The sequence below is a fragment of the Pongo abelii genome, chromosome 16 (assembly GCF_028885655.2).
Source record: "Pongo abelii isolate AG06213 chromosome 16, NHGRI_mPonAbe1-v2.0_pri, whole genome shotgun sequence".
NCBI classification, from domain to species: domain Eukaryota; kingdom Metazoa; phylum Chordata; class Mammalia; order Primates; family Hominidae; genus Pongo; species Pongo abelii.
In genome coordinates, this window is record NC_072001.2 from 97,594,431 (window position 1) to 97,607,795 (window position 13,365).

The 13,365-nt window shown below is 39.8% G+C and overlaps 1 protein-coding gene across 2 annotated transcripts in view; it reads left to right on the forward strand.

Annotated features, from left to right (window-relative positions):
- Nucleotides 1-11,106, forward strand: part of MCTP2 (multiple C2 and transmembrane domain containing 2) — a 254,972-nt gene extending 243,866 nt beyond the window's left edge. For both annotated transcript variants that reach the window (XM_002825867.6, XM_054531911.2), the window contains 3 exons: nt 1,144-1,253; nt 7,493-7,590; nt 9,763-11,106. In XM_002825867.6, the coding sequence (XP_002825913.1) occupies nt 1,144-1,253; nt 7,493-7,590; nt 9,763-9,831 (277 nt within the window). In that variant the 3' untranslated portion in view covers nt 9,832-11,106. The remainder of the gene's footprint in view (nt 1-1,143; nt 1,254-7,492; nt 7,591-9,762) is intronic.
- The last annotated feature ends 2,259 nt before the right edge of the window (nt 11,107-13,365 follow it).

Consider the following 13,365-nt stretch of genomic DNA (forward strand, 5'->3'; position numbering starts at 1 on the left):
TTTCTGTATTCCTAGCAAAAGGCAACGAGGCTCTGCCATTAAATCTGTAGGTGAAGATGAAGACCATTAAGAAGAAATACTCTCGGCACCTCAGCAGGGCATCCGATCTCTAGGAATGCACATGAATCTCTACAATATATCCAAGTCCATGTCCCATCTTCTAGATCTTCATTTCCATGCCAGTCAAAGCAGGCAATAGATACAACAAAAGGAGCCAGGAGCTCTGTGAAAATAATACGTAGTGTAATCACCTACATTATCTATTAATGGTGGTGTGATGATTTATAGTCAAATGCTTCCCCATTTATTTCAAGGCACTGTTAGATTTCTGGCGTAAACAAGTCTGGAAATTCTAAATCAGTGAACACGAAAGCACCAATGCCGTGTAATAATATCCTCCCTATGGGGCACAGTGGCTCACTCCTATAATCCCAGCACTTTGGGAGGTCAAGGCCGGAGAATCGCTTGACCCCAGGAGTTCGAGACTAGCCTGGGGTGACATAGGGAGGCCAGAGCTCTGCAAAAATTTTCAAAATTAAAATTAGGCTGTGGTGTCTCTTGCCTGTAGTCCCAGCTACTAAGGAGGCTAAAGCAGGAGGATCGTTTGAGCCTGGAAGGTCGAGGCTGAAGTGAGCTATGACTGCATCACTGCACTACAGCCTGGGTAACAGAGCAAGATCCTGTCTCAAAAAAGAAAAAAAAAAATCCTCCCTTTTCTGGTAAAGGAAAGGTTACCATAATTACTAGTAACCATGTGTTTATTGAGAGACAATTGTTGACTTAGAAGTGACCTAACCCTTAGTTTTGAAGATCTCCATGCAGAACCACGGTGGCAACATTGCAGTTTTTAATCGCTTCTGAGAGCCAAAAGTCTTCTCAGGAACTATGGGTTCCAGGGAGGTAAAGTCACCAATATTCTGACAAATTGAATGGCAATTGGTTTGTGACTGTCTCTTTAAGAATGTTTTTCCAGTACCCAATCATCTTGGCAGACTCTCATCTCGAGGTTTTTAACAAAATTTTTCCAATAGACTGTAAAAAAAAAAATTTCTATAACTATGAACATGAAATAAACATGACAAGTTGACTCTGTGGCAGTTGTTGAACATCAGAGGAAATTATATTTATGTGGTTTGTCTACAGCACATTTAACTGGACGGTCCCCTTCCTTTCATCTCTGGCCTGTTTGATTCTGGCAGCAGCCACCATCATTTTGTATTTCATCCCACTGCGGTACATCATTTTAATCTGGGGTAAGTTTGGCATGGTCCTTTTGCTAGCAGTCAATTCCAGGTAAGAACCAATTACTCATTTTTAAAGTGCGACTATTAACTTTAAATGTGCTCTTGTTGGCAATTAAACATGAGATTAAGGAAAGCATTTGGGGAACAAAAACTTCCAGGACCTCCCTGAAAGGCCAGTTGCATGAGTGATCAGCATAGATATTTATAGGCCTCTTGCATAATTGCAATCAAATAAAAATGTGATTGTACATGCCATTTCCCTTTGGGCTTTCCTAGTCATAAATCCTCTTGGATAATATATTGCTGTGCCCGGGTAACTTTAAGGAAACACTGTTCAAACAGTGAGCAAACACCTGCATCATACCCTTGATATTATATAAAAGTGGATCTGGCCATTACCAGGTTGCTTCTGACACTTCATCCCTCTTGGAGGAAAAAATTCACCTAACCCCATTCTTAAATACAGAAGCAGGGAGAGGGAGGGGAGGGGGCATTCTGTGAATACCTAACCAGTGCCTGAGCAGAGAGGAAGTTATTATTTACCAGGGGAAATGGTGTGCCTATATAAAGTTTAGCCGCTTTAAAAAGAAAGTAGAAACAAAACTGGCAAACTGGAAATAAATGTCATGACTTGATTTAATACTCAAACTAGCGGTTGGAGAAAATGCAAGCAGCTTGGTGAATATTTGTGTCTGTTCCTGGGTGGGCTCTGAGTTGATATAAGGAGAGGGACTTGCAATAACTTAAATGTTGGAGAAGCAGTTAGCCCTTCTCCGTAAAGGGTCTGCCAATCCTGGTTTTCCATGACTTAGCTATGACTGCCACTGAGTTCTCAATGCTCATCACTTCCAGGGATCTTCAGATGTTAAGATGTTTGGGGAAATCATAAAGAGAAGAGACTGTGTTGAGAGGCATTCATCCTTAAGCAAAAGCTGAGAGCCTGCAAATGCTGGATGAACGCTACAACCTTTCTAAAAACCATTAAATATAGACTTTTTCAAAGAGCATCCAACAAAGGTAGAATCCTGCTGTCAAGAAAAGCCAAACTTGGGCAATAGGAAAAAGTCATGGGAAAAATAGAATAGCTCATACAGTTACAGAAGTAGAATGATTTAGGGATTTTGAGAGAGTATAATCCAATTATTCTCTAAACTATTCAGGGATCTATTTTAATACTCGATGATCCTGATTCTTGGAGGAAGGTCTAATCTGTGCTTAGTTCTTGCTGGTATTTTTTTTGTTTACTTGGCAACAATAATAGCAAATTGATCCTTAAGAAAGAACATAGAGCTCTTCAGGGCTACTGATTAAGAAGGCATATTTTGAAAAAAAAAAAAAAGTATTTTCCTGAATAATTTATATACTGAATGTTATTTGCATCAACTGGATATCTTATTTTTCAATTATGTTTTCATGAGTACTACTATCTTGTTTACTGATAACATTTAGAACATAGATCTTGAGATTGTTGTCTGACTGTAACCAGAATGTGATTAAAAATTGCAATTGTTTGGCTAGTGGTTTGTTCACTTTTAAGTTCATGTAAGTTGAGTGTCATGGTCAGCTGTTAAACACTGCTTCTTCTGGATTTCCTCATCATCCTGGTGCTTGCTTGGTCTGTCTCTATGCATCTTTCCTTCCACAAAGCAGACTAATACTGGCTGGGTGCAGTGGCTCACGCCTGTAATCCCAGCACTTTGGGAGGCAGAGGCGGGCAGATCACCAGAGGTCAGGAGTTCGAGACCAGCCTGGCCAATATGGTGAAACCCTGTTTCTACTAAAAATACAAAAATAAGCCAAGGTGATGACAGGCATGTGTAATCCCAGCTACCCGGGAGGTTGAGGCATGAGAATCGCTTGAACCTGGGAGGCGGAGGTTACAGGGAGCCGAGATCAAGCCACTGCACTCCAGCCTGGGCAACAGAGCGAGACTCCGTCTCAAAAACAAAACAAAACAAACAAACAAAAAACAGACAAATACTGTGTTTTCTCATTTGATCATCAATTTTGAGATTCCAATCCTTCTCTATATCCAAATCACTTTGGCTTCTGCTCTTAGCCTCCAAGATCTTGGCAGCTTTCCAACAACAACTTTTTGCATCTACTTAATGAAATATTGTTCTATTTTCCACTTTATGGATAAAGTTATTAAATGGTATGGAGTTTATTATGCTGTCTTGGGCTGTTAGTAACCCTCTGCGCTTTGTACTCTATGCCTGGTTCTTCAGTTTTACATTTTAAACAGGAGCTCATAGTTTATTGAAGAGCTTACCATAGTGAATGTAGTTACAAGCCTTGACAATCACCACCTTGACAATCACCACGTGATCTATTGCCTCTTCTCATTAGGTAAAAATTGCCATGCCATCCTAGAATATATTCTGCAATTCTGTAAGGACTTATCCTAAGACAAATTAGTTACTAGCTAGCATAGGGCAGGACATTATTTTGCAAATTTCTTATATGATTGCATCCTTTGCAGCAATTTTTTTCTCACAAAGGAGGTAAATATGTCTTAAAGTTTTAGTGGTTTTTCTAACTTTAAGGATCAGAAGACTTTCTTATTCTAAGTTACTTATTCATTTTTTACTGAGTGCTAAAGTGGTGAATAATATCCTAAAATGTTTTGTTCTATGTTTTTAATTTTTTGAAAAAAATTTAACTATATATACTAGATTTCCATATTTTATATCTTCAAGTCATATTTTTATAAAGTATCAGAATCATTTCACATAAGCACATAAAACAGCCTAATTTTATGCTAGCTATGGGGAATATTTTTGGACACACCAAAATTATTTTGACAGGTGAGATACTCTATTTCCTCTTTAGCCCTATAATTCTTAGTGCAGCCACATTTATGTAATAGATCTTTAATGAGTACTTAAATATTTTTATGAATGAATGAGCCTGCAAGCTTAATACCTGTGCTCTATATAGATGACATTTTGTTAGGCCCATGACTTCTCTTGTGTAGGAGTGTGATTTTTGAAAATTAAGTGAGAAGTAGATTTTAAGGATATCTGAAGTTTTCTTTAGGAAACATTACCTATTGACTTTTAGTCACTTACATGAAGTATGTATTTCCAGAAGGCAGAGCATTTCTTAGGATTAGATCCCACGTGGGTTTCCTTTTGAGAGATTTCCCATATTCCTTCTATTCGTAGAGGTTTTAATTATACTTTTTCAGTTCTAGTTGAAACCACTTCTGTTTTTTCAGGGTAGATATTAATTCTGTAAGCTACATTTTTAGCTTTTTGCAAGAAGGACCTATGCCTCGTTTAAGTTTGTATCTTCATTTGATAGCACAATATCTCTTACATGGAAGACACTCAGAATTTGATAAATGAACAGGCAAGGAACCCCTGCCTCACCCCAACCAATGTATTACAGTTGGAGCTACCTGCTGGTTGCTCATATAAATATCTGAAAAATGGTGTTTTAATTGTGTTTCAAGTGGTTATTCTCAAGTGGCCAAATGTGCAAAGCAGCCATGCAATTTTTCCATCTCCTCTGATTTTCTCTAAGTGACTTTTTTTTAAAACTGTAGGGCTCATTCCACATTCCACCCCACTGATCAATTCAATCTACGATCCAGGACCAGTACATGATAGCATCTTTCCCGACAAAATATTCTTTAGTATTTTATCCCACTTGCTTTTTTTCTGTTTTCTTTTCTTTCTTTTGCTAAAAGTAATTTTACAGCAGATATACCCTCCATCTGTACTATTTAGGTTAAAAAAAAATCTAAGGTATGTTTAGCATGCTAATAGATGAAGCCACAATTTCTAAATGTGTCTGCATCATCATAGTTGGCTTTAATAGTATTAAAGGCTCTTTTCCATCCTCACTTCCTTTGTCTCCTTAGCTTGTTTGCATGTACAGTAATGATGGTAGCCCTCTGCATTGTTGTAGAATTTCAGATTACAGTATCATTTTGCCTGTACTGCCCAATGTGATTCTCCCATCTACCCAAGAAACTTTATAAGGAGGTCTTTATTATTCAAATATTAATGTAAGAAATGTGAGGTACAGAAAGGCTACGCAATTTTTCTAAAATCACACAGCTAATACATGATGAAGCCAGAACTGGGGCCCAGGTATTCCTACATCATAACCTTTTTTTTCTTGTCCCTTAAAGAATGACCAAGGTGGCTGGGTGTGGTGGCTCACGCCTGTAATCCCAGCACTTTGGGAGGCTGAGGTGGGTGGATCACCTGAGGTCAGGAGTTCAAGACCAGCCTGACCAACATAGCAAAACCCCGTCTCTTAAAACAAAGAAAGTAACCAAGGAGTCTATGATTTCCTGTTGACAATCAGTCTCACAGAGTTGTTAATAGAGCAAAATTATTGAAACATTTGATCCTGGACACCTTCATAAATAAGGTGTGCATTTGAAACATGCAATCTGAGTGCCCTATAATTTTTATTCTAAGTTTTTTTTTTCAAACACAGATAGTCTCAGTGCATTGTGGAATACTTCTGCCCTTATTGGTGCATTTGAGCTACTGTGCAGGTTTATAATCTTCTCAGTGACTAAGAATGCAGTGTTTTGATCAGCTGTGATATTATCCCTGCCTTGCTGTTCATTGTGAAGACTCCAGATGCGCACACCATATATAATTAACAATAGAAGATATATCTGTTCTCAATACGTCTTTGTCTCCCTTCATCATTTTGCCTTGTCTGTTTTCTTTTGCCAAAAAGCCCATGCTACAATTAAATGTCTTTAGAATAACACAGTGAGAGTATTTTAGTGTAAAGGAACACTGGGGGAAATTTTAGCTAGAAACGTGAAGCTTGCTGTGGGGGTAGAGGGAAAAAAGGCAGAGTGCAGCTTTGACTTGAGGGAAAGGCGATCATTTGCTAGGAACCTTCACCAGCCCAACCGCCAAGCCACCATTTACTCGGGCACAATGGCTGGCTCCCATTTGCAAAGCAGATGTAAATCTGACCCTCCAAAGAAATAACTGGAGGTTGGCATTGTGTCAGGTATAATGCCATGCAGGAAGCCTAGTCCTCAGATGAAAGCAAAATAATATTTAATGAACAACAACAAAAAAAATCAAACCCTTTGTGTGTTGGGGACTACTGAACAGTTAAATGTTACCTTGACTTCTGAGTAGGAGCCATTCAGAGTACAACGAAGCTAAGAAGTCATTCAGCGTCATTGGGACTGACAGCCCTTCAGATATGATCCTTGTTAAACAAGCACCCTGTGGCAAAACTTCAGAAGGCCACCTAGTCTTTCTGCTTCTAAAACTCAACATGAAAAACGGGTTGACATTTGGTGAAAAGACTACAGCTTATGAGCTCCGGATATAGTCAAAGCAGCTCCAAAGAGCAGAGTAGAAGACAAAACGTGGTTGAGAGGAACTCCCCTCTAAAGAGTAAACCAGGGGCAGAGTGTGTCCTGGATATGCGCGGGAACCCAAGGTGCAGCCACCAAAGAGGGACGGTCTATAGGATGTTGACATCTTAAATGTTGAACCCGTTTCTAATTATCCTTGTCCTTGTCCTAAATTAGCATGTTCTCCATTGCCCAGACAGACCCACGCGCCGACGTTGTCATCCATAAATTAAGTTAGCAACCATAGTAAGATAATTTTCCAATAATAACTTTTCACAGTTTCCTGCAGCATCAAAGTACAATCAACATGTCAGGTTCTGTTCTGCTGTGAGAGGAGAGAAACCTGTGAAAATGAGTTGGAGGTGGGGAAAGACGGATGACTGCAGTTTTCTTTGTAACAACAAAAAAACAACTCCCGCCCTCTACCTCCCACTGCTACGTTTGGTCCAGAGCCTCCAGGCAGGGACTTGTTTGGGCTAATGAAGGCCTTTTCCCATCTGGGACATTTGTTTTCATAGCAGAGGCGGCTGTTAATCAGCGTATTCCAAAAAAGCCAACATGCTCCCCAGTTTGAGCGTGTGTTTCTGTCGCCCTGCTGCTGGGATTGTAATGGGATTTTCACAGCTGAAGAAGGCAGAGCCCCTCTTCACCAGCCCCTGCTTCCTGCCTTCAGGAAAAGGCATTTGTGAATGATTCTACATGACAGCAACATGTGCTTGACTTGAGGTCTGGTAATTGTTTTCACACTAATTTTTACTTGTGAATATCCCCTCTCCCCCGAGTCAGGCAAGTTTATGAAGATAGGTGCTCGATAGATGATTGATTGATTGATAGATAGATAGATAGGTAGATAGATAGATAGATAGATAAAGAGATCTCCTGTGTTTCTATTTTTCAGGCATAAATAAATTTACTAAGAAGCTTCGAAATCCCTATTCCATCGACAATAATGAGCTACTAGACTTCCTCTCTAGGGTACCGTCTGATGTTCAAAAGGTATGTAATGAATGGTCACCACCAACAGTGGCCCCAACCTGAAATCTGGCCAGCCCCGGAGCCAGAGGAACACAAGGCTTTGCTTGTGTGAGTAATTGAGATAAGGAACCAGAAAATCTTTAAAGAGGCCTGGCTTGCAGGGAAGTGGCAGAAAAATCTTTGTCCAAAGCATGAGGTGACTGGGGGAAACTGTTTTGAAAAAGAGCTACTTAAGTATGATCTGGAACTCACACTGTGTGGCTGCTGTGCACTGATGCTTGTCCCCTTTCGATTGCTTGCCTCCCTAAAGAGGATAAGATGGGCTCCGTGAGTAGAATTGCATGAGATCCAAAGCCAGGGAGTGTTGCTTATTTTCTTCTTCTGGGTGGCAAGCATTTTAGGCGAAGTAGGGGACAAGAGGATTATTCTTTTTATTCTCATTTGCCCTGATTTATCTCCTAGGCCTCCCTTCTAGCCCCTTCCCTCTGAAGACTTAGGGATGCTGAGGATGCAGCCCCCATTTACTGTAATACACAAAGAGGCAGAGGCAGTGTGAAATAATGTGAGATCAATCAGAAGTATTATTCACAGATAATGGTCACTTAGTCCAGCAGCGTCCTGTTTCTGTGGATACACAGAGATTAGCGAAGGCAACAATACTAGAAAGTCGTGTAGAGTAGCTCGATCCTGGCCCCTGTGGATCAGCCTGCTATAAATCCAGAGGAAGGAGGGCAGGCGGCAATTTCTCTAATGGAGAACAGAGATCGCTGAATAGGTAGATGGGGACACCATGGCGTGAAATATCATCAAGATGATCAAAGACACAATCCTTTAATATCTCAGAGAATCCCAAATCAAATATCGATTTTCATATTTGAGCCACTGTAGCATAATTGGTTCCCTGGCAGCTCAGGGAGGATTGCAAAGATCTGGGGCGGAAAGGCCTTAGAGTTTCTTTCCCCTTCATTCTGAGTTCTAGAAATTAAAATGGACTCTGTGATGCTATCTTCCTTTAAACTTCATTTCATAATTAGCTGTGAAAACGCATTCTGTAAAGATGAATTTACTCTTTAACATTTGTATTACTTAATTAAAAAATAATAACCTGGCCCCTGTTTGTTTTGCATTGAAGATTGACAGGTATGTCATCCTCTGCTCCCTTAGGGCACCTTCGCAAAACATCATAAGGAATGGGGTGTTTTCTTCATTTATCTGCCTCTGACAAAGTACAGCCTGACTTCTGTGATCGGGCATAATGTCCTTGGGGAATTTGGCACAAATGCTAAAAATAGGGAGCACATGTGGTCTGTAATACAATATTTTAAATAAAGCCATTCCACCAGCAGCCTATCAAAGCCCACACACCAAAGCAATACGTTTGCAACGTACCATCACTTGGGTCGCAGTGTGAGTTCACGCTGTATTCTTGAAGAATAGAAATTTCCCTCAAGCCCCCAAGGATTCTCTGTGCACAGTCCAGGCACTAGCCCTCAAAGTGGCCATTCCAGCTGGAGATGGCATGAACACAGAGAGATGCAGCAAAAGAACATTCCAGGAAGATGTACAGCATGCTAGTAAGATCCTCCGTGTATCGCCAAGGGCGCTTTCTAATAACACAGTGACAGTTCGCCACTGGGGACTCCCGAGTACTCATATTTATCACAGATGTTTTAGCCATTACACTGCAAATGAAATTAATTTCTACGAGAAATCTATATAAAAGTCTGGGGTCCAGTATCAATTTCAGCGTCTTTTCCTCTCAGGCAAAGTAAATGTATATAATTTGCCGAGATGTTTTCCCCAAGATTTTAGATATTTTTAAATGAATAATCCTCAGTAAGTTGCTGTATCATATATTAAGATAAACATTCCCAAGAGGCAGTTATTAAGCTTACTTATGGTTGAAAACTGGCACACACAAAACGAACATCATCTAGCAGTGCCCAGAGAAGGTAGAAACCCACGCATCTCATTAGAAAAATCTGCTTTTAATATTTTGGTTTCAAGAAATGATGCATGACTTCTCAAATCCTTCCTGCAATTAATCCCTCCATGTTCCTGTGTTTAGAAAATGATTCATTACCTTTGAACCTTCCTTCCTTTGCCTTGGGTTGTCCTTGGGGAGCCATTAGCACACACTGTGGCGAGCTAGGGTTACTTAACCGCCAGCATCACGGCTGTTTGTTTTCACAGGTGCAGTACTCGGAATTGAAACTCTGCAGCAGCCACAGCCCCCTGCGGAAGAAGCGCAGCGCTCTCTAGGGCACACACCGACTTTGGACAGCAGCACCCAATGTTGTGTTTGGTTGAGTAGACCAATGTTATGGCTGTTTCAGTGGTACCCAAGGTGTCCTTCTGAAATGCATGCCCTGTGGCACCCTCTGTATTCTTCCTCCTCCTTCACGTGCACAGACATACACACGTGTGCACACACCCCCATGCATGGGTGTCCTAGTTGCATAGAGGGTCAGCCCAGCAAAAAGCAACATTCCTGAGACTGTGAAAGACTAACATCCATTCTGAAATAGGAGATAACAAGGCTGCCATGGATCTGAACACCACCTTCCTTGAGAACAGCCAGGAGCCCACTTGGATTCAAGAGTGACTTTGAACTTGTTTTCACACCTCCAACAGACTCTCATTAAGATTCAGTTATTTCCACTCCCCAGCCCCACGCTCCTTTCAGATTATTGTTCATGGGCGTAGTAAGTCTCTTTCTTCTCAGAGTTAACAAGCCTTTGGTAGCCATCATCTGTCCAAATATCGTATATTATTAAAAGGCATTTTTAATAATTACCAGAATTAGCTCAAACCTTTAGGGATCTTTCAGCCATGATTATTAGGGATATGTGTGTGAATTTTTGGGAAACCTCTCGGTGCTGGATGCCAGCCTGCAGCAGGGTCCATTGCTGGCAATGGATGGCCCAGGAAGGTCCCTAGAGATCACTCACTTGAAAAATGAGGGTCCCATGAAAGTATTTGGTTGCCTTCTGATGCCACTTCTTCTGACTTGACTTTTTGCTTATTTTCAAAATATTATAAAATGTCAACATATAATTTCAGAAAGGCAGGTGGGGGTAGGGGAGAAATGAATGAATGAATTCTCTAGGTATTTAGAAAGATAAGAAACTGAAGACCCAGAGACTAATAAGGCTGCTTACCTAATTATTATAATCATTTCATTTGCCTGAATGTTTTAAGCAGGAAGTAGAAATACTTTGGCTGCCCAAATGTATCTTTTGTTCCTCTTAGAAGTAAAATAAGCTACATAAAATAAAAATTTATTTCAGAACCCCATTTCTAGAAAATACCACCCCAGAGTCCTCCTTTGATAGCATCTGTCTCCTGCAGACCTCATCATTCCGCAGTATTTCCCTGCCATGTAAAAATCCTGACTTTGTGCATATATAAAATGTATGCAATTAAGTCTGTTTAAATGATATTTAAGTTTTAAAGACTGTATTTTGTTGACACATACTTTGTGCAGTTTTTATATATGTATGTATTATAAAAAAAAGTTAAGGTAAAAAGATCTCATTTAATAGTGAGTTTACTATTTTTTTTTGTCTCTGGGTTGTAATTTAATAATCTTCAAACAAAATGTTTACGAAAAATGCCAAAGATTCTAAATCTTATCATCCCGTGTCTGTTTTTCTTCATGTTTTCTCACTGGGTTGCTTTCTGGCTGAGCCAGAATTCTGCATGATTTGATTTACTTCAAGTTAATGAAGCTGGCTGGAAAAGAGCCTTGCAGAAATTATAAAAGCTCCAGTAAATCTCGTAGTTGTACATACAATAGATACCCAAGAACCTCTTTTGTTAAACCAGTTACTCAATCTTCTGTGTAAACAATGCCTCATTGTCTTGCTTCTAACTATCATCTAGTTTATCATAGTCTGTCATTTTGTAACGACCTAAGTCAGACATTTTTAAACAGACATGTGAGATCTGATCAGTCATTTGAAAACTTTCAGCAGCAAAATAACCCCTTATTTATTTAAAAGTGGAACCAATACTTGATTGTTGTTCTTTTGCTATAGAATTTCAAAATGAAATTATTTGCCCGACAAGAAGGCATCATTAGTTAGACTTGTTTCCTCTGTAGCCCAACTGAAATTCTCAGTGTTACGTTTAGGACCCAAACACCAGCTGGGATGTAAGAGCAGGACCGAATCAACCTTGAATAAACTGTATATAGAAAACAATTGTTAGTTGATTAAGTAGACATTGGATATTAGAAAGAAATGTTAGTTGTAAGTGGCATGTTAAGATTTATACAATTGTCAAAAACTTTTAGGAAAGATTCCAGAATGCTTTTGATAAAATTTATGGATTATGGATTCACAGTATGATAATTAAGTAGGGATGTTGAAGTCTTGCCAAGTTTTCCTGGTTCTCTTCTCAAACTTTATCCTCCCATTTCTAGCCCTGTCTCTCTACCTTACAGGCATCTACAATACACCTCAGCAAGTCAGAAACTAAACATCATCTGTCTCTCCCTGTCTTCAGAACCCCAACAACCCTCATAATCTCCTTCCAGCTTCCTTATTTCCCTTACCAGGACTGGCATTTTCTGGGCTTGGAATTTCTCAGTCTTCCTCTTTTTTTTGTTCCTCATGCTGTTGTCCTCGTCTCCCAAACCCTAAAGCCTAGTAGGTCCAGTGTCAATGCATTAACCACTTCTGTTCTGATTTCCACCACCCAAGTGGAGGCCTTCGTAACCTCTCAGACGTCACGGCCATGATGCCAGTTACATTATGCCTAGTTAATCTTCATTCAGACTGGAAGGACCTGCCCCCAATTTCTTTCTGAATAGATTCTACTCTCCTTCAACACTTCCAAGTCTCCTGCCCCAAAGAGGCTTAGTCCTGTGGCTGGATGTGACTCCAACTTCCTTTTTTTGCACCCTCACATCTTTCATATCTTTCTGGCATCTGCCATACATCATAAGAGGCTTTGACCACTGTCCTCCACTGAATAGCCCATTACAGCTAGCACCTAATAGTTACTCAGGAAATAAATACATGTTTAACAGGCCAGGTCGTAGAGATTATTTTTCTTTCTCTGCCTTTTCATGTGCTGCTTTCAGAACAGAGGGCTGGATTGGATAGATTAGTATGATCTATCCTGGAGATTAATTTCTTGCATTAAGGGCTTATTTTGTGTGATATTATTTATAATCCCTGACTATGTCAATTATAAACTTTTAAATTATGTCTTATATTTGAAGTTCTTACCTACATATCAGAGGAAAATATAATGTTTATTTCTAGGTGGTAAAACAATCTTTTGATTCTTTTTTCTTTACTTGTAAATTATCATTTAACAAGTCTATATTGAATGCTGATAATTTTCTGGAACAAAACAGACTGCATTCCCTTGGTAAAGCCAGACATTAAACAGATACTTTCAAGCAACAGCATGCCGTGCTCAGATTTAAGTTTGAAAAATATTCTGGCTGCAATGGATAGCCTAGCAATTTTCAAAGTTTAGAGAAGAGTCATTAATATTAGCCTTTTGTAGTACTCCTGATAAATGAATAACACCCTGGACTTTCAAATAGTGGCACTGGAAAAAAAAATAAGTAGAATTGAGAGATGGTGAAGAGATAAAGTGAGCAGGACTTAATAATTGCTGGACTATGGGATGAGAGAGAGTAGAGTCAAGGATGGCCTCTCAGTCCCTAGGTCTCCAGGTCTAGGAAGATGGTGTTACCTTTCACTAAGGGAGAGAACTGTAAGAACTGCTGTGAGAGGACCACAGGAGTCCAGTTTTAGCGCTGAATCTCAGGTGCCT